This window comes from Epinephelus moara, chromosome 3, assembly GCF_006386435.1.
Source record: "Epinephelus moara isolate mb chromosome 3, YSFRI_EMoa_1.0, whole genome shotgun sequence".
In the NCBI taxonomy this organism is placed as follows: domain Eukaryota; kingdom Metazoa; phylum Chordata; class Actinopteri; order Perciformes; family Serranidae; genus Epinephelus; species Epinephelus moara.
This window is the reverse complement of record NC_065508.1, coordinates 30,894,365-30,915,324: the sequence shown is the minus strand read 5'-3', so window position 1 is coordinate 30,915,324 and position 20,960 is coordinate 30,894,365. Positions and strand designations below refer to the sequence as shown.

Here is a 20,960-nt window from a genome sequence, read left to right as displayed (position 1 = left end):
GTGTCACTTTGTAGTTGTTTTGTGTCCCTTTTGATTGTTTTTGTCACTTTGTTGTTGTTTTGTGTCATGTTGTGGTTGTTTTGTGGCTGTTTGTGTTGCTTTGTGGTTGTTTTGTGTCACGTTGTAGTTGTTTTGTGGTTGTTTGTGTCACTTTGTAGTTGTTTTGTGTCCCTTTTGATTGTTTTTGTCACTTTGTTGTTGTTTTGTGTCATGTTGTGGTTGTTTGTGTCACGTTGTAGTTGTTTTGTGTCACGTAATTGTTTTGTGTCACGTAGTTGTTTTGTGGTTGTTTGTGTCACTTTGTAGTTGTTTTGTGTCCCTTTTGATTGTTTTTGTCACTTTGTTGTTGTTTTGTGTCATGTTGTGGTTGTTTGTGTCACGTTGTAGTTGTTTTGTGTCACGTAATTGTTTTGTGTCACGTTGTGGTTTTGTGGTTGTTTGTGTCACTTTGTAGTTGTTTTGTGTCACTTTGTAGTTGTTTTGTATTCATCTGTGTTTGTTTTGTATTTGTCTGGGATTGTTTTGGTCACTGTATTTTTTTGTGTCACTTTGTCATTATTGCATTTAGTCACTTTGTAGTTGTTTTGTGTCACTTTGTAGTTGTTTGTGTGACTGTTCCTTTGTGTCACTTTGTGGTCATTTTGTGTCACTTATATGTCTCATGTCACTTCATTTATTTGCGTGACTTTGCTTAATGTATAATTCTAACATCAAAAGAAAATTCAAGAAATGAGCAAAAATAAAGATTCATTTACATTTTTGGGTTCAGTATATATTGATATCCATATGATATACACACCATGTAGTGCTGGTATGATTAATCGATTACATGATCGACAGAAAACAAACAACAGTTCTTACAATACAGTAATTTTGGCACGCAGCTACAAGAACCTGATTGGTCAAACTGTTACCGACGCCTCTGAAGCTGCAGCTGTGATTGGTTCAGGACTCATGAGCTCCACCAGTCCCACCCACACACACACACACACACTCACACACGGAGCCAGAGAGGAGCCAACATGGCTGAAGCAGAAGTCAGCGAGATAAGTTCTGGAGGTATTTTCCAAGAAATCTTCACCTCCCCGCTGAATTTGACCCTCCTCAGCCTCTGTCTCTTCCTCCTCTACAAGATCTTCCGCGGGGACAAACCACCGGAGCTCGGTGAGGCGGACAAACCGCTGCCCAAACTGAAGAAGAGAGATTTCACCATCGCAGAGTTGAAGCCCTACGATGGACTCCAGGACCCGAGGATCCTCATGGCTGTCAACGGGAAAGTGTTCGACGTGACCAGAGGGAAGAAGTTTTACGGGCCAGGTAAAAACCCACCGTGAACCGGCGGTCCCGTTACGGTGGTACGAGCTGTTCTGTCGTTTCTCCTGGGATTTGAACGCACCATCACCAACGGCTGCTCGCGTGAGGAGACCGTCGGCTGTGATAGGATATTTTATTCATACATTAATCAGGATCTTTTCGACATTACGACCAAATACAACTGGTTAAAATGGAGTCTTGTTACTGGAAGCTAACGTCACACCCCCCGTTAGTTAGCGAGCTCAGATCCCGTTTCACAACACTGTAGCTGCTGTAGCCTTGGGACCAAAGATCGTCTATGACCTAAGATGAGTTACTACATAGTGAAAAACCATAACCCGGCAGCCGCCATGTTTTATTAAGGTTTTTTTAAATTACTCAACTCAACTCAACTCAACTTTATTTATAGAGCACTTTAAAAACAACCACAGCTGAAACAAAGTGCTGTACAAAAATAAAAACATAAGACAAACAATAAAAACAATAAAACAGTAAAACAAGAGCAGAGTCTCATGCTGGGTTAAAAGCCAAGGAGTAAAAATGGGTTTTAAGACTGGTTTTAAAAACGGACAGTGAGGGGGCCAGTCTAATGTGGACAGGTAAATCATTCCACAATAATTATTAACTAATTAATTAATTAACCATGTGAACGGGTAATGTACAAACAGAAAGCAGATATCAGATACTTACATCTTCCAGGGTGCAGTGACACAACACCAGAAATACAAAAACACACAGACAACTAATAAAACAAAAAAAGGCAACAAAAAAAAATAGAATAAATTAAGCACAATAAACTCTAAATGCATTCATTCATTCAAACATTGAATTTCTCCTCAGGAGGATTAATAAAGTAAATAAACTTCATTCAAACCTGTACTTAAGACTCGGGAAATCAATAAATGAGACCCTCAAATTAAAACAATCAGTAAGCAGACAAAGAAGCATCATGCATATCAATTAAAAAAGAAATGAAGTCTTTCAGAACAACAGCAACAATAAATGAGCTCTAAAAGTAGAAATACAGGATGATAAACAATAATAATAATAAAACAAATTTACGTGCTTTACACGGTTGATCCCGGATCAAAAACAATGCCAAGCAAATAAAATGAGGCAATTTTAAGAAAATTCAAAGAGCAAAAAAATAAAATAAAGAAAGTGCCGTCACTGAAGCAGATCAGCAAAGATGGCAACTAATTGCCCTATAAATTGCGCTGAGGTACAGCAAATCAAACTATTAGAGTAATACAAAATAAAAGAATACAATAACTGATGGCAGCACAAGATAGAAATAATCAAATGAGACACAAAACAGCAGTGTGTGAAAACTAATAAAATGCTTTTTTGAACAGATACATTTTAAGAAGCAGTTAAAAACATGTCACTGATTCAGCCTCAGATCCTCTGACAGGGAGCTCCAGAGGTGAAGGGCCTCGACTGCAAAAGCTGAGGTGTAGATGAAAAGTTAGAAGCATTTACGCTCAGTTAAAAAAAATAAGGCACAAACAACATAAAGGTGGAAGAGGGTTCAAGTTTGCACAAACATTAAAAGATATAATAAGGCTGAATAAGTGATTTTAAAATATTTATTCATTACTGATTCATTTATAGAGGCTTTTTTCTTTGCACATTTGGAGTTTATTAATTTAAAGGACTTGGTGGAAAGTTGAATCTCATTATAGTAGCCAATAAAGACAGGTGGGTGTTAATACATTTTAGCTTAGTGAATAAAAAGAAGTTTGGCTAAAAGAAGTAGGTAATTCAGGTCTGTGAATAACGCACCAAGATGAAAAGTCTTTTGATCTAAATCAGCATCATTGTGGTTTTCCAACTCAACTATTCTCTAAATTGTTTCCAGAAAATCTGTGTTTGAGACATAGAGAGATGTTACGTTGTTTAATATCACCTCTGCAGAGAACACACACGTTGTTCCCAAAACCAAATCTTAGTCTTAAAATTTAATTTGAAGGGTAAAAATCATTCATTATTTTGTCGTCGATTTCTTTTGATTAGGGTGAAAAAAATTTAAAAATTAAATTATTTAAATGATTCAGGTTCATTATTTTCCCCACATTTTATTTTTATGTTGTGCAACTGAATTTATTTTTCCATTATTTTTAAATTCTAAATTGTATTTTCCACAACTTTTATAGTGACAGTCTGGAATGTGCATATTATGTGTATCAAACATATTCACTAAAATTTGTACAAAAAAAAAAATCCAAATCAAACATAAAACAAATGACAATTATAAAGATTTCACCAGAGTAAATGTGTTGTAACTTTTCCATCATCTCCACTTATCTAAAATAAGAATCTGCCCCGTCATGCTTCATTTCTGTTCCCTGGAAACAGACGCAGAGTGAGACCTCACTGTTGTTTTATCTTATCTCAGATTGTAACCTCTGTGGCGTGTAACCTCTGGCCAACATAATATCTCACTGTCATGCAAACTGCACGCCCAGCCCTACAGCCTGTACTCCTGCTTGCGGTCTGTGTTATTAAAGGAATTCAGCTGATTTAAAGTTTGTCCTCAGACAGATCTTGCTATGATGTCACTCATGGATCCTGCAGGCTGTCAAACTTTGAACATTTAGGGCTGCGTGTTGTTTCAAAGTTCTGGCACAGATATAGAAATAACCCAACAATGCCTTTTTTCCCCTTAAATGTTAAATTCTGTCTCAGCACACAACTGCACAAGAACTCTGAACTAAAATAGTCTATAAATAACTTCTTTTTTTTAAATCAGGAAACATCTGATGAAAGAATGAGTAAATATTTGTCTCTGCTTCCTGTTGTTTTGTAGAGTAAATGGTCAAGTATAAAGTGACGGGGAAAAAAATAGACAAATTCATTGTTAATATCTCGAAAATTATCACTCTGACTTTTTCAAAGACTCTTTTAACCATCATGACAAAGTCTTTAAGTGTCATTATCAGTTGTCTGTACTGTATGTATTATAAATTGATCATTTAAATGCAAAATAGAGGTGGGCGATGTGGCCCTAAAATAATATTTCAGGGTATTTTTGCGATAACGATATTCTTGGCAATGTGACAAATTAGTAAAAAAAAAAAAAAAAAAAAAGTATTATTTAAGACCATAGTTTGTGATCTAATTTTACAGTTTGCTTCAAATATTCAGTAAAAACTAAAATGATCTCTCATTTCTTTAGTTTGTGAGCAACAACAGTAACTCAGAGTGAGATTCAGATTCTGTCACAATATTAATAGTTCAGCTAAAACTCAGAGTGAGATTCAGATTCTGTCACAATATTAATAGTTCAGCTAAATAAAATCTACCACAAATGACACATTTAAACAGCTCCCAAATACAAAAAATGTCAGGATCTATATATATAAATCAACAGGTGATTTCCTTCTTTTAGTAAAATCCTAAATGATTGAGTTGTTTTTTTTCCACCTGGACCTTTATGCTCTGCCATTTCTCCTCTAATCATGACGCTGTAACCTGTGACAGGCTGTTATGATACCACAACTACCACATATACACACATATGCAGTTTTTCATGTAGGTTAACATTACCAAAGGTTTATGACAAAATCAGACAGAGGACAGGGAGAGACGCTGTGCTGCTGCCAGAGGAGCCGCTGAATGAGTTCCCTCTGAGCGGTAAGTCGCTAAAAGAGTCTGAGAAGTCCGGGGCTGTTCATAAAACATTCAGGACACCACAGTTTATTCCACACTACTGAAGCTGCTCCTCTTTTTGGAACCACCACAGGGTCGATAATAATTTCGCTTTCAGCCATGCTTGTTGTTGCCGTGGGTAACAGTATGACATCATATGTCAACAAGTTGAAATATCGTGAATATCACTATATGAATATTTCATATCATATTAATGTATATATATATATATGTAATATATATATATATATATATATATATTAAACATATTAATATATATATATATATATATATATATATATATATATATATGTATATGTGAGTTTATGTGGGACTGAGTCAAAACCACTTTGCCAAGCTCAACTTCAGGCGACTAGAGAGAAAATCTCACGTTAAAAAAGCTCTAAATGATCCGTTTTCATCAGTGTAGTAGCTCCTGCTGCCACTGCTGCTGCATCCACCTCGCTGTGTGTCCTCGCTGTGTGTCATCGCTGTGTGTCATCGCTGTGTGTCCTCACTGTGTTACAGAGGGGCCGTACGGAGTGTTTGCAGGCAGAGATGCATCCAGAGGCCTCGCAACATTCTGCCTGGAGAAGGAGGCCCTGAAAGACGAACACGACGACCTGTCCGACCTGAACGCCATGCAGCAGGAGAGCCTCTCTGAGTGGGAGACTCAGTTCACCTGTGAGTTTGACATGTGACCATATTTATGTTGCCAGGAAGTACCACAGGAAACAGTAATATTACCACAGTGTGTCACACTCTCCTGAAATACGACCAGAGCTGAGATGTAGTTAAGTTTTCCAACCATGACAAACTACTCAAAAAAGTCAAAATATCAGCAAATTATATTTTGGGCTGGCCTGAAGTCATGGCTCGATGACGCATTGGAGCCATCTTTATCATAACCCCTCCCATACTACATAACAACTACAGCCCTTATTACACAGAGATGGCGCTAAAGAGCTGCTACAAAGTCCTGTCTTTTTGTCGCCTTTGCATTTTTACACAATGTCACTCCAGTGTGTGATTTCAGACAGCACGTTAGCCTTGCCAAACAAAAAGAGGCATGATGGGCGTGACATGTCATACAACAGCGTCGGCCTCTAGTATGACATATAACTTTATAGACAATAACGATCTGCTACCGTCTCTGTTACATAGCGACTGATCTAACCCTCTGCTCCGACGGTAAGGAGCTCCTGGACCTCATTGTTTTACCAATATGTGGACATCTTTAGCTGCTGTTTTTCTTCTTTGAGTTAGCCACTAACTGCTAACCATGATCTTGTCCTGCTGTCTGTCCCTTCTATACAGACATCGTTTCAGTGCCGATACTACCTCTGATGCTGCCTTAATGGCGAGACAACTCTGTCCCCCATTCTGTGATTATAACTGTAATACAGAACGACAAGGGGGCTTAAAAGTGTGAAATTCCCACCCTGAAAAGGCTGTATAAAGGGGGCTGAAGGGGGGTTTAATGGAGCTCTTTCAGTGACGTCATCTTCTTCAGCAATGGTTTAATGGTACCGACTGGAGAATCAGCTCCACCAGCTGTTGAACCGACTCCTAATATTGACACATCAGTTGTGTATAAATTCACATTTTCCTCTGTAGATTTTCTGAAAATTTGGTAAAAATTTGAGCTACATTTGGAGGGAAACCTGGCTATTGTCTCTTAAGCCAGTTTCCACCAAACCCTTTCAGTACAGTACCTTTGGAACCAACAATAACCCTTAAGACATGGTACCTAGACCCTTGGTCTGTTTAGTGTTTCCACCACAGACAGTCCTCTTAAATGTGGGCGGGGTTGTTGTCACTCACTGCTCCGTCCAGCACTCGCTGTATTTCCTCATCAGCGGTGACACAGATGAAGTCTGCACCTGGTTTATCGTCCACAGAACGAGGCTGCATGCAGACATTTTCAGAACAAAATAGAACAGGCTGCAGTGAGAGTCTCTCTCCATGGGATATTTAAAAATAGCAGCTTTGTGCATTTAGTCCTTCTCAGGCAAGCTCAGGGGTTTAGTGTTGCTGTATCCCAAAGGAAGTAAGGCTCAACAACGCTTTTTTAAAATTTTATTTTTATTAGAATATATGCAGTTTTTATAATCCAGACGAAATTAATATATATTTTTAAACTCTTGAAGATCCACTCATTACTAAAAGTGTCTGTCATCCAAGAGAGACGATAAAAACTAAAGTGATGGTCAAAGTTGTCACAGTGAAATTTAAGGTGTGTTGATGGATTCATGTCAACAACTCATGCATTGAGTAACATCACAAGTTAACATTCCACCTTAAAAGTTGCCGGCAGTTGGCCCAGTGAAAGAAGTTATTTTTTCTCAGACTCCAGCTGCTGTGAGAGGCAGCAAAACATCCTTTCATTTTATAGTTACAGTTTACTAATAAAACTCTCCACAGTATGAATAGTGGTTACATGAGCCTCAAAACCAGACACAACTCAGCCCTGAGCAGAGTGACCGTCCTCTACTGACCAATCAGACTGCAGTGTTCACAGCTCCACCTTTTAGTACCAGATCTGTGTGCTAGGTACCCCAACAGAGGGGGGACCAAACATGGGGACGGTAAGGAACGGTTCTATTGGTATTATCCACAAACAACAGGAAAAAAAGTGCACCAAACTGCTCAGTGGAAATGGGGCTTTATTTTATGCATCTGTTAATGTTTTCATTCATGCTCTGACTTTTTTAGGTTGATGGTTAAAATTATTTTTAAAAAATTAGAAAGTTGATGTCATGGGCCGTGCTCACCGTTTCTTTTTGTGACATTTTGTAGACTAAACAATTGATCATTTAATCACATTATTACTAATTCCCGCTCCAAGTCAGGTTCGCCAGAGGACTCTTGGTTTAAAATAAACAGACATTTGTGACTGTTTTCTTCAAATGTCGGACAACAAATAATTTATATTTATCTCTGTAAGAAATGGTGTTACATGAACAAATTCCCAATGATGTGTCCTTGAATCTGTTTTGTCGTTATTGAGGCTGTAAATAATTTTCTTATTCTCTTTTTTTCCTCCTCCATTACAGTTAAGTACGACTACGTCGGCAAGCTCCTGAAACCAGGCGAGGAGCCCACAGAGTACACAGACGACGAGGAGGGAAAAGACAAAAAGGCGGACTAGAAAATGAAAGGCGAAGAAGACAAGGAAAAACTGATCGATGCCTTAATGTTTGTAATTTTGATGCCTGTTGCCTCCTGTTAGGGCCAATCTTCTGTATGTATCTTAGCACTTTTGGACTGTCACAATCCTGCATTTTATATGCTGACTGAATTCCATTTATCTCCATTTATCTTGTGGCATTAACAGTTAAATATGCTGCATTCTGATACAGAGCTGTGCAGTGTTGTTGAGCCCGACCGATAAATCAGTCTGCCAGTTCAATCAGCTGATATTAGCCTGGCGCAGATATATCAGAGTATATGTTGTCTGATATGCACCAATATGAAACTTTTCTTTTACAGAACACAACGCAGAAAAGGATGCTTGAAGTAATTTATAATTATTAAATCCTCAAATGAAGTTTACTGTGCACTGAAACAGTAACACGCTAGTTAGCCAGTTAGCACATAAACAACACAATCCAGTGTTGAAAGAACAGAGCAGCGTTTCTGCTAAAGAGCTCACTGACTAAGAAAAATAATTTGACCTTATGTAACACGTTAGTTTTTGGTCTCACTCCTTCTTTTTTTACTTTCCCCACTTCTGTTTCTCTTCTCGTGCGCTGAGCTGAACTGCCAATCAGAGTGATTTCATTCACCGACGGGTTTCACTATCGCAGCCACCAATTCAACATGCTGAATCAGCCAAAAAAAGCCAACTGCAGCTAACGAGGGGCAACGGTGCGGGACACACTGCACTGACAAAGCTGGCAGACATTCACCGACAGCCCAACATTGACCTACAGCCAACTGACGGCTTGTTGCTTGCCTTATAACATCTAGCCTCCGTTACATACCTTTGTCTAAGTGTTTTATAACCACATTTTAGGGATAATTGACAGACTCCATATCAGCCAGTATATATCTAAACCAGAATTTTGATATCGGTTTCGGGATCTGCCCCAAAAATCAAGTATCGGTCGGGCTCTAGTTGTTAGAGTTCATCAGTTAACTGTAAAATTGATCTTTAGATGGTTGCGGAGAATCGAGAACTCGGACCAATTCCACTGACGGTTATACGTCCTGTTGTCTGAAGGAGATCAGTTGAAGCTGTGAGTAAATCCACAGCTCTGTCGTACACTTTGTTAACGTGATTGCTGATGTGTTGCAGGTTGTAAACATTCCTTTCATCCAAGTTTGGGCTCATCTCAAATTTAAAAAAAAATTGTCTCAGAATGTAGTTTCACTCATAATCTAAAATGGAGCCAGAGGGTAGATTTAAAGTGTTTTTTAATGTGAGTCTTTCCAAATAAACTCTTGAATTAATTTTACAGAGATCATTTCAAGTGAGCTCGACCAAAAGTTAGTTTGGTTCATCAGCAAGTCTCCCTGAAAATAGGTCCCTATCCAGGGGACTAATCTCGAGCTGTGTCTCAGTTCAGGGGCTGCAGCTTTTGACGGACGCGGCCTTCGCAGTCAACGTCGGCCACATCCTTGCAAGGCCACATCAGCCAAACCGAACTGTCTCCGGTCTGGTCTCTGGTCTGCAGAAGATTTCCTTGTTGCATCACCAGTTGTTCTCACCCCGACCCGTTGGTGTTCCTACTACCTAGCAACCAGCTGCACTTGGCAAAAGAAGGAGTAAGCTAGTAAGTTAGTTAGCCCTAAATCATGGACCCAGAGAATGTTATTAGATATATATATATATATTTTTAAATTTAATATTTGAGGTGATGACTCACCGCCAGAGACGTTTGATATATTTCAGGCTGAGGGACTGTTTGCAGGTAAACTTTTGAAATTAACATTGTTTAAACTGTGCACTTTTAGCTAATAGTAATGTTAACAACAGTTAACTGTTAGCTAGCTGTCAGTTAACTTAATATATAATCATTACCGGTGCACAATACATCATGGGATAGGATGGGCCAAGAAGGATTCATCTGTTGCATCCTCCAAATGGGAAAGAACTGGGAAAGAAGGCTGCATTTGAAGGAGCCCTTGAAATGGGACGGCCTCGGCCGCGCCAATGTGACGCAATCGGTCTTAAAATGCAGCCTTTGAAGGCTGCAGCCCCTCAACTGAGACACAGTCTCCATGTTTGCCGGTACTTTTGGTCGGACTCTGAAATGGGTAAAATGATTCATACGAAACGAGAAGGACACTTGTTTCCCTTTTCCACCAAATGAGCTCATGTTCTTGAACTGGTTCTGTTCATGATTCCTGGAACCTGGGTGCTATCTTGTGAACCAGCCTGCGTTTCTACCAGTTTTGAACAGAACCATTGTAATCAAGGATGTATCATCAATGGAGGGCGTTGTACGATGCACAGGGGAGGTAAACAGTACTAACAAAGTAGTGGACTGCATTGGTATGTGCAAACTTTTGTTCTGTTGGTACAGATATGTGTTTTTACCCAAAAAGCAAGCATGGACCAACTATTAATGAGATCACTGTACACTCATTGGCGATGTTTCACTTCACTTCTCCATCCTCTTTCCAGCCTACGATACGCCGAATGATGTCGCCACAGTTCACTATTTAGGTCAAGGAAAACCTCTTATTTTTTTTGGTTCCAGCTGAGAACCAACTTTTTGGGTTCTTAACCAATTTAGTTTTGGTCGAAATGCTGTTCAAGATGAGGTGCAGGAAGTAGAACAAACAGGTCCTGTGTCAGTGGAAAAGGGGTATCAGAGAGGGCAGACCGCCACCAAGGCCAAATGTCCGATTTCGCAATGTTACCGAAAGTGTAAAATAATTTGTGTGTCTGCCCCATGATGGGATCCTCTCCAAACTTTCACAGGTTCTTCCTCGGCTCATGCTCCACCCTTTCAGCACATTTAATGAAAATTGGGGCAGTAGTTTTTCCAAAAGCCTGCTGACAAACGAACAAACCCGAAGCAAACACCACCTCCGTGGCGGAGTTATTTAAAGTTTATCTGGAAAGCTTTAGGCCTCAATCACACAGAAAGCATTTTAGCAGCTGGAGGCGAGCTTTTTGCTCGCAGTTTTTGCATCGCTATGCACCTCACGTTTCTGCTCTCTAGGCACCTGGTGTTTTTGCTGTAGCGCTCTGAACTCCTCGAGTAAAACAATCTTCAACTCAGAGCAGAAAAGCGCCCCACGTCATCTCCACTTTTTTTCCCTTTGTCCAATCAGATGATTTGAGAGGCGGGCCTTCTGTGGTGGTCACGTTTACAGTTGGTAAACAATGGAGGAGAAACTGGTGGTGGCGGTTGCTGGATATCCAGAGCTATACGACTTTACAAACCACAGTTATCATCTCAAAAGAAAACAGCAGGTGTGGAAGCATAAGTGCAACTTGAAGCAGCCATCATGGAGGAGAAGCTCCTGGACCAACTGGTGGTACTCCCCATGATCCAGCTTCTTTTTTAGGGTCTCATGTACCCACACAGATCTCCATAGTGGGTTCGCAGTACCTGCCCCAGTACATATATTTGGACACAGTTATGAGAGAAACACCCGGGCTAATAAAATACAGGAATTTACCTTCTAACAGGACTCTGATGAGCTGATGTAAAGATTAAAGATGTCGTCACATAAACACTAATGAGTTCTCCTTTATGCACTTTTTCTTGATAAACTGTACCAACGACATTTACTTTATATATTCTGTGATATAATGTGTCAACTGGCCACAACAGTTTCCTGTCTAATCTTCAATAAAAGGACGAAGATGCCCAGATGTTTGTTAACTCATCAGAAGTATCTGCTGATCTGAATTCTCCCGTGTGTTGACACGTTTGTCAGATTTTCAGTGTTGATTTCGCTTTAACTAATTCAGAGTTTTCTGACAGGAGTTCACAGATTTCCTGAGTCCACAACCCCAGATCCCAACTTACTAAGCAAAAATATTAAGGATAATAAGGATTTGCTGCTTTTTCTTTGCTTTGTACAAATATGGTTTGAATTCCTTTTAGATATTGGACTGTAGGTCGAACAAAACATTTAATGTGCAATGATTTTTTTTAACATAAGATATGAAGCTCCTCTTCATGTGCAGTAATTTCTTTGTGTTCTTTAGTTTATCACATGGTGCAGAGAAAAAGTTTCAGGAAGTTCAAATTTCCCTTAAAACACTAAAAAGTCCAGGTTGCTGCCAATTAGGTTGAATATTATGAATCTTAGAATCACAGTTTCTTTTATCCCCTATCCAGCTAATGATTTACAATTTTTAAACTATATCCATGACGGAAAAGAATTAAACATTCGTTGTGAGGTCATCTCTGGTGCGCTCAAAGTCTTGTCGACTAGATAATTAAAAACTTAGATTGATAATCGGAGCCTGTTTCAGCAATATTTCACAGTCCGAGACCCCAAACTGCAAATAATTCTAGACCAGGAAGTTTTATTTTCACAAATATGCTCATGAAGTGCTGCAAATGCTTTTATTGCGAGTAATTATCATTAATTTTTTAACCCTGAAGTTATGAGGAAGAAGTTTGTATTAAATGTTTAGTTATATCATCTGTTGATATTTTTCTTTTCCATCATCGTCCTTGTAAAAACTGGAGAGATCGTCCACATTCTGTAAAAAGAGATTCAATGAGGGAACATTTTCAGTATGCGTGTGTGTACATACATAATCTAAATGTCATAATCCTGAAAATGGTATTTTGATTTAATAAAAACGACAAAATAAATTTAAGTCATCTTTAGTTATCATCTATATTTTTATGTCACCTTAAGGAACTTTCTTCAACTTTGGCACAAATATCCCCTTGGACTCAACTATGAACTGATTGGATTTTGGGGTCATAGGTCAAAGATCAAGGCTGTTGTGACCTCATCTGTCTCATTCTTGTGCAATATCTCATAAACACCTTGAGGGAATTCCTTCAAATTTGGCACAAAGATCCACTTTTAGTCAAGAATTAACTGGTTTTAATTTGGTGGTCAAAGGTAAAGGTCACTGTGACCTTGTCCATCGCATTCTCGTGAATGCAACACCTGAAAAAAAAAAACACCTGGAGGGAATTTCCTCAAATTTAGTACCTACATCCACTAATGAACTGAACTAATTAGATTTTGGAGTCATAGGTCAAAGACAAGGTCATTGTGACCTCATGTGTATCATTCTTGTGAATACAATACCTCAATAATGCCTTGAGGGATTTTTTCAAATTTGGCACAGACTTTCCGCTCTGAGTCAACAATGAATTGATTAGATTTTGGCTGTCAAAAGTCAAGGTCGCCATGACCTTGCATTTATGTATGATATATCAAACTAAATAAGCATATTCAGTACCTTGTATGAAATTTATAATATAGTTCCTGCAGATCCTTAAAAAGTCTTAAAAGGCAGTGAATTCATTAATCTGAGAATTAGGCCTTAATCAGTATTAAAATATCTTACATCAATCTGTAAGAAATCTTTAAAAAAAAATGCTGAGACATGGGAAGTAGGATTTTATTTTATTTTATTTTTTTGCATAGGAGGCTCCGTGTATTTAATGCAATAAGTTTTTGCCCGTCTGGCACCAACAACCATGCCACCATCAAAGTCACTTAAAGGGATAGTGCACCCAAAAATGACAATTCAGCCATTATCTACTCACCCATATGCCGACGGAGGCTCTGGTGAAGTTTTAGAGGCCGTTTACACGTACATGGTGATTTTGATAAACGGAGACATCTTCCTTTGTTTGTGCCCTTCGTTTACACGCAAACGGAGATTTCTCCTTTGAAAGCGAGTCTTTCTAAAAACTCCGGCCAGAGTGGAGATTTTGGAAAACTCCGGTTGCGCGTTTGCATGTAAACTGAGATAAACGGAGATAAATGGAGTTATAGGCAGCCGACGTCACAGTGTGCACCGGAACTTGCGCCTGGGTCAAAAGTGCGACCTATGTTGCTATGGTGACAATGGATACATGGAAGACTTGAGCTTCTCGTTACACTGCCACCTACAGGTTTGGCATGCTCTCGTGTATATATACACGGGTAAGTGTAAACGAAGATCTTTTTGAAAACGGAGACGTGAAATGTCCGTTTATGAAAATAGCCGGCAACGTGTAAACGGCCTCTTAGAGTCCTCACATCCCTTGCGGAGATCGGCGGGGGGAGCGGCTAGCACACCTAATGGCTGACGGCGCCCCAGACTAACATTTAAGAACACAAAATTGAAACCACAAAATATCTCCATACAAGAACACAAAATTGAAACCACAAAATATCTCCATACTGCTCATCTGTAGTGATCCAAGTGTCCTGAATTCCTGACATAAAATGTTGTTTTGAAAAATGTCATGTGAACTCTGTTTTTAGCCTCACTGTAGCCTGTAGCTCTGACTGCTTCTCTGTGCTCTGTGCATTTTTGGGTGCACTATCCCTTTAAATCACCTTCTTCCTCATTCTGATGCTCAGTTTTAACTTCAGCAGGTCATAAAAAAGTTTTTAAGTCCCGTGCACAGCAACTAAGTGCTACTTCTAGGTGCCAGCTGGTGCAGGATAAATCACAGTCAAAAATTCAAAAAACTTCCAGCGCACACTATAGCATAGGATTGACAGAAGGTTTATTATCAAAAGTTAAAAAGAGAAGGGGCGAACAACGCGTTTCACATGTTGCTTCATCAGATTCGCTCAGCAGGTCGTGTTGTATTGTGTTCACCATGTCTACATGAGCTGCTGCAACGAGATTGGCTTATTATCTATTTGTGTTAACAGGCAGTGAGTGTAACGTTACACCATCATGTGTGCTGCTGCAATAATCTGAATTTCCCCTCTGGAGATAAATATCGTTTTGTCGTACTGCTTTTAGATTTCCATCATCATGTAAAGCACACGCAAAAAGTATGTGTCAGAAGTGGGATTCGAACCCACGCCTCCATTCGGAGACCAGAAGTCCCGTCTCAGCGGAAGGAGATTATCCTTGAGTCTGGCGCCTTAGACCACTCGGCCATCCTGACACGGTGCTACAGGATGATCTCAGTTGGACTTTTATCTATTACACAAACCAGGTAAATTGTGAATTATTTTGTTGTATTTGTAAAATAAATCACTAGTAATTGTTTTTTCGCCATGTTTTTATCGTATCGATGTCTAAAAGTGCGTATTTCACTTCCGTGTTCACTTGTTTTTACGTTAAAGGGACATTTGGATTTTTTGAAGCGGGGTTTAATGAGAGAGATTGGCTAACATTACTTACCCATAGTTGGTGTATTACGGCTCGCAAAAAACGTATTTTAGCCACCTATATAAAGTCTCAATTAAAAAAATCTGTATCAGTTTAAATGTACAATGTATTTCGAGTATTTTCACTGCTTTACCTTTTCCTGACAGACAGCCTGTTCCTGTTTGTAGCACACTGTAAATGGATAAGTCATACAACCCCTCTTCAAAAAATTGGAACCATCCCTTTAAGGTGACGTCAGGATGCTACCTTCGTAATTTCCGCTGTGTGTACGTGCGGCGGCCATATTACACTTCCGTTCTTCAAGGGTATCTGAAGGCACCGGGCTAGACAACATGTATCGGTTTGCTAAAGCTGCAGTCAACATCACCGGTAAGGAAACGAGTTTTATGAAAATGTGTGTTGTCTGTACATATTTAGGGCCGGCCACAGTTTGACATCAGTCCATTAACAAGTTTAAACGGCCTGCCTTTGGTCGGTGACCGCGGTCACCGTGCTAATGTTGCTAGCCAAGCTAACCTAACCTAATATCAGCAACTCATGTAAAAGATATGACTCAAAAACAGTTAGTTGTGTAATTAAATGCCCTTAATTATCTTACGTAAATAAAGTCAAAACTGCCACCGGAAGCGACCTTTATAATGCGTCATTTTGCATCTAGATGTCCGATGCTGATCTGTGTGAGTTAGCATGATAACTAGTTAACTTATTTGTTTTAATTATACAGATAATACCCTTTTCAATTAGTTATGGAAAATGCATTAGTAATTAAGCATGTAAGGAGACGCTAAACTGTCTATCTGATGTCCATGAAGTTAGTCTGAAAGGAAGGGCAAATAAGGACAGTCCTGTCATCTGGATATGGCGGCACATGTCTTTCACCAACATTCACGGAGGTCTTTAAACAATGTATTTTTATTAGCAGGTCAATAAAGACATGCAGAATACTAATAAACAAACACAAAACCAATAAGGACAAAAACATAGCCCCACTCACCCGTCAACACAAGAACAAACAAACAAAGTCCGACCTGTCAAAGGGAATCCAAAAGAGAGGAAAATAAGTAATTACAAATGATGACATATTAATTAACTTGTGTGACATCAGCCGGAAAGTAAAGTGTAAGTCATTCTAATTTTTCAGCTTCCATGTTTGGCACAAAAGTTAAAAATGGTGTGCAGTCAATGGTGGAGGAAGTATGAGCATGTCTGCAGGTCCCTGAAAAGTCTTAAAATGTTCTCACTTCAATGATATAACAATAAGATCTTGAAGATCACTAAATAGTCTTGAATTTGAATTTGTGAGGTCGTAACCACTAAAAACATTTTTTCTGAATTCATTTATACATCTTTTAATTTATTTTTGTAAAAATGAGTGTTTGTCTTTGTTAAAGTCCATATTTCTTATGTTACAAATCTTTAAAAAACAATAATACTGTCATTTAACTTCATACTTGCACTCACCTTCAGGCAAACTGTAGATCGAGTTAAGTCATTCTAATAATCATGTAACACCTACCTCTGCACAAGATCACATATACTTCTTACTTGCGATGCTTAAATAAGTAAAACAGGATTTGTCCAAAAATCTGTCCTAAAGGTGGTTAAAACGTGTCTTGAGAGGGTTCTAAAAAGCATTAAATTAAACTGTCTTATACCTGCAGACACCCTGAGTATCCAGAACCTTCACTTAACTAATGGTGCTAATACCACACTGTGAATAAACTCCACTGCAAGTAAAAGTCCTGCATTCAAAACCTCATGGAAGTAAAAGTATCCAAGTGTTATAAGAATAAGAATCAGAAATACTTTATTGATCCTCGAGGGGAATTTGCGTCTCTCTGATTTACAGAGTAGAGTATTATAAAAGGTAAGAGTATGAAATAGGAGTATGTAAATTTTAGGTAATAAAATAGAATAGAGATACAAGTGTGCATTATGCTACAGTGTTTAACACTAGTACTTAAAATAGTAAGAATAAAATATGTATCCTCACTGTGCTGAGTCTGTAAGTGTGTAGAAATATGCAAATATGTGCATTGTGCTACATTACACTGTAGAAACTAGTGTTCCATTCAGAAATATAAAAAATGTATTATGCCATAATGGTTACTACAACCTAGTAGGGATGCATGATAATATTGGCACATCATCGGTATCGGACGATATTGGCTTTACAATGAACTATCAGAATTGGTCAACTTGCTTTTTCTTACTTTGCACAATAAATAAATATCACATACACTGAGAAGTATTGTATTTCATGTCTCCATTTGCTGGTGGGCCGTCACAATAAGAGTATGCATGCATAATATGATGTTACTTCTACTACAGAGGAGACTTGATGATCACTAAAATTTGGTGGGGGAAAAATGGATATATCTATATTGGTATTGAGTATCAGCCAATTAACATTTTATATATCAGCATATCGGATATTGGCAAAAAAAATCCAATACCGTGCATCCCTACACTTACACATCAATGTAATGAAAATAAGAATAAGAATAAACAAAAGAAATATGTACAGTTACCAGTTCAAGAGGTGTTGGTGAGAATAAAGGCGTACACTGATGAATATTCCACAGTTGTATAATTGCACCAATTATTGCATGTTAAAAAAACAAAATGACAATGTCAGAGTATCCAGCTTCATGATCCCGTTAGTTTCTGTCACTTCTCTTCTCCTCGCACTCTGAATTGTTCCTGTTTTCCCTCTGTATTTCTACTTTGTTTTATTAAAAACCTTTAGACTCTATAAAGAGAACTGCAAAATGCTGTAAGCTGCAAGTTAGTACTAGCGCAGTATATAAATGCCATTGTGTTTTGTCGTCATCCAGGTCAGGCCGCGAGGCAGGTGAGGCATGGATCCACCGCCGCCCCGAACTTCCACTCCAAGTACGGCACTGGCCTGATGGTTGGTGGAGCTGCCTTCTGCGTGGGTGTGTGGTCATATGTAAGTAGTGCTGTCGTGTTGGACCACATCACATTCATTTATAAGTATGAGCTGAACACACAGCTCGCTCACGTAGCCGTACATAAAGCATCATATGTGGAAGTTTGATTTTTTTTTTTTTATTTATTATTATTATTTTTTTCAAGTCAGGAGAAAGGAATGATAGACATACTGTCCGTCCGTCTGTCCCATTCTCATGAACGCAATATCTCAAATGCATTGAAGGAATTTCCTCAAATTTGGCACCAACATCCACTTGGACTCAATGATGAGCTGATTAGATTTGGTGGTCAAAGATCAAGGTTGCTGTGACCTTGTGAATGTGATATCTCAAGAGCACCTTGAGGGATTTTTTTGGGGGGTTTTTTCCCCCAAATCTGGCACAAACGTTCACTTGGACTCAACAATGAGCTAACAGCTGGTACCAATGGATGCCTCAGGTTGTCTAGTTTAATGATACCCTCACAATACCCTCTCATGAAAGCCTAGAGAGACAGTTTCCTCAAATTTGGCATGGACGTTTACTTGGACTCAAGATTGAGCTGATTAGACTTGGTGGTTGAAGGTCAAGGTGACCTTGCCATGCTGATTGTATAGATCTCCTATGCTGTTAGGGGAGGATGTGTGTGAAGGATCCATGTTTTCACAGACATGAGTTTAAACTAAAAGAGAAACTCAACTGGTTCACAGAGGTATAACACCTCAAGATGGTAACTAGTTGTTTTTCATCCAGCAGCACCATGACACATCATTTTTCCGATAATGTTTGCTAGGAAACCTGTCCCTGAACACATCTGCCAACCACTGGAGGGGAATTTTAGCAGGTTTACTGAAATTCCTGAGAATGTTTTATTATTTTACCACAATAAAATCCCTTAAATGAGCTCAAAGGTGTTTGATTTTTGGATTAAACGTTTTCCATTTTATTTATTTATTTATTTTTTGTGTGTGTGCATGCTTTCTTCAGTTGTAGACTTTGAAGCAAATACTGTGTCTTCAGTTCTGTATCTTAACTTAGGTGTGAATTGGAATTTAAAGTTGAATTTCTTTGCAATAATAAGTGCATACATGTTTTTAAAAAGTGTTATTGCTGTTGGAAAAAACATGTTTTCCTGTCTTGGTGCAGGTGCTGACTCAGACTGGCATCACCTGGAATCTGTCACCAGTTGGGAAGGTCACACCCAAACCCTGGAGAGAGGCCGAGGAGTGAAGAGCTGCGATGACTGCATCCCACCTAATAAACCTTCTGGTTGTACAGATGATGAACAACAGTGAATGCCTGTGTTTATTCCAACATGTTATTTTGTCCAAATAAATTAAATGTGATTCTACTGATCACTATTTCTTTCTTATGTTTTTTAAGACGTGTGAGTTCTCTGATACAGTCACTGCCGTTAGAGATCACAGCTGTGACTTCAGGCTGTTAGTTAATATGTTATTGCTCCAAAGTCATGATAGAGAACGGTGAGGTATATTTATGAATGGTCATTGATAGCATTTCTTTTTATATATTTATTTATAAATTTTCTACCTTGGTGCGATGGTTAAAACATTCACTCATTTTAGGGAAGTCAGGTGAGCAGAGAGCATAAAAACACCACAAAGCAAAATGCAAACATTCTCTATATTCTACCAATGCATATCTTTCCCATATATTAAAAAGTACTGAATAATTTACTGAAGTAAAAGTGAGGAACACAACAACATAAAAATACTCCATTACAACAATACGTGTTTTACTTTGTGTACATTTTGTACGTTTAAATGAAGAAACTCGACGACTTCTTGTAACAGAGAAGACTAAATAAAGTCAAAGTAGCAACACCATGGTGTAGAAATACTCTGCCACAAAAAAAGTCCTGCATTCAATATTTTACTCGAGTAAAAGTACAGAATGAGCCTCAAAATACACTTAAAGTACCAAAAAATAAAATACTCAGTTGAAATGGCCCATTTCTGAATCATGTGTTTTATTGTTGAGTTGAATTTAGTGATGCATTAACGTGTTCATCACTTTAATGTTGCATGTTGAAAGTAACTTGTCAGCAAAGTTACCAAATAAATGTAGAACAAAGTGCAATATTTTCATGTGTATTGTAGCCTCGGTTAAACATATTTACTTTCCAATTTAGTATTCCCATTTTATGCTACTTTAAACTTATTCCACCACATTTTGGAGGTAAATGGTGTTCTTTTTACTCCACTATATTTGTTTTATAACTTTGCACATTCACATTATCGCTATATTTTACATTTTTAAAACTTGCTGTGAGCCACCCCACTGTTATCTAGTTTATATTTAGTTTTAAACTTGCTATGTATTGTATTTTATTTTGCTATACATTTCTTTTCTACTGATGTTAGTCCTTGTACATTGCATACTTTGCATCTGCACTCCTCTAACTTTGTATTACAACTGCTGCCAAGCTGTACCCTGGGGATGAAGTTCTGTCTTATCATATGGTAGCATACTTGAATAGAATAGAATAGAATAGTAAGAACTTTATTTATGCCAAATGGAAATGCAGCTGTCCAGCAGCTCATAAAAGACAAAAAAACAAAATACATTAGAATAAGTGCATAAATAGAGATTAAATTCAAATAAAATTGTCCATTACACAAGTAAGAGCTTGAAAACATGACTTGTACGTTTAACAGTATTTTTACAGGACAGTTTGGCTACTCATAAAACATCTGAGTTCTTGCATCACTGATTCAGTACAGTACTTGAGTAAATGTACTTTGTGTAAGGCAGATGAA

The 20,960-nt window shown here is 38.4% G+C and overlaps 2 protein-coding genes and 1 non-coding gene across 3 annotated transcripts; 2 read left to right on the top strand and 1 right to left on the bottom strand.

Annotated features, from left to right (window-relative positions):
- Positions 1 to 977: 977 nt before the first annotated feature.
- Positions 978 to 12,716, top strand: pgrmc1 (progesterone receptor membrane component 1). The gene is made up of 3 exons (XM_050041477.1): positions 978 to 1,317; positions 5,494 to 5,649; positions 8,022 to 12,716. Exons 1-3 carry the CDS (start codon positions 1,023 to 1,025, stop codon positions 8,114 to 8,116), a joined length of 546 nt encoding a protein of 181 aa, XP_049897434.1. The 5' UTR covers positions 978 to 1,022; the 3' UTR covers positions 8,117 to 12,716.
- Positions 12,717 to 14,909: 2,193 nt separating this feature from the next.
- On the bottom strand, positions 14,910 to 15,020 carry trnal-caa (transfer RNA leucine (anticodon CAA)). The gene is made up of 2 exons: positions 14,983 to 15,020; positions 14,910 to 14,955 (listed from the first exon to the last, which is right to left on the bottom strand). It is a non-coding gene; the product is annotated as a tRNA-Leu (tRNA).
- A 438-nt stretch (positions 15,021 to 15,458) lies between these two features.
- Positions 15,459 to 19,535, top strand: LOC126388370 (cytochrome c oxidase subunit 7B, mitochondrial). Its single transcript, XM_050041479.1, has 3 exons — positions 15,459 to 15,616; positions 18,085 to 18,200; positions 19,327 to 19,535. The coding sequence occupies exons 1-3, from the start codon at positions 15,580 to 15,582 to the stop codon at positions 19,408 to 19,410; spliced, it is 237 nt and encodes a 78-aa protein (XP_049897436.1). The 5' UTR covers positions 15,459 to 15,579; the 3' UTR covers positions 19,411 to 19,535.
- The last annotated feature ends 1,425 nt before the right edge of the window (positions 19,536 to 20,960 follow it).

Excerpts from the sequence above, each read along its gene's own strand:
- LOC126388370 (XM_050041479.1), top strand. The coding sequence starts at position 15,580 with ATGTATCGGTTTGCTAAAGCTGCAGTCAACATCACCG. Across the intron at positions 15,617-18,084 it reads AGCTGCAGTCAACATCACCG|GTCAGGCCGCGAGGCAGGTG; the intron begins GTAAGGAAACGA and ends GTCGTCATCCAG. Across the intron at positions 18,201-19,326 it reads GCGTGGGTGTGTGGTCATAT|GTGCTGACTCAGACTGGCAT; the intron begins GTAAGTAGTGCT and ends GTCTTGGTGCAG.
- pgrmc1 (XM_050041477.1), top strand. The coding sequence starts at position 1,023 with ATGGCTGAAGCAGAAGTCAGCGAGATAAGTTCTGGAGGTATTTTCCAA. Across the intron at positions 1,318-5,493 it reads GAAGAAGTTTTACGGGCCAG|AGGGGCCGTACGGAGTGTTT; the intron begins GTAAAAACCCAC and ends ACTGTGTTACAG. Across the intron at positions 5,650-8,021 it reads GTGGGAGACTCAGTTCACCT|TTAAGTACGACTACGTCGGC; the intron begins GTGAGTTTGACA and ends CCTCCATTACAG.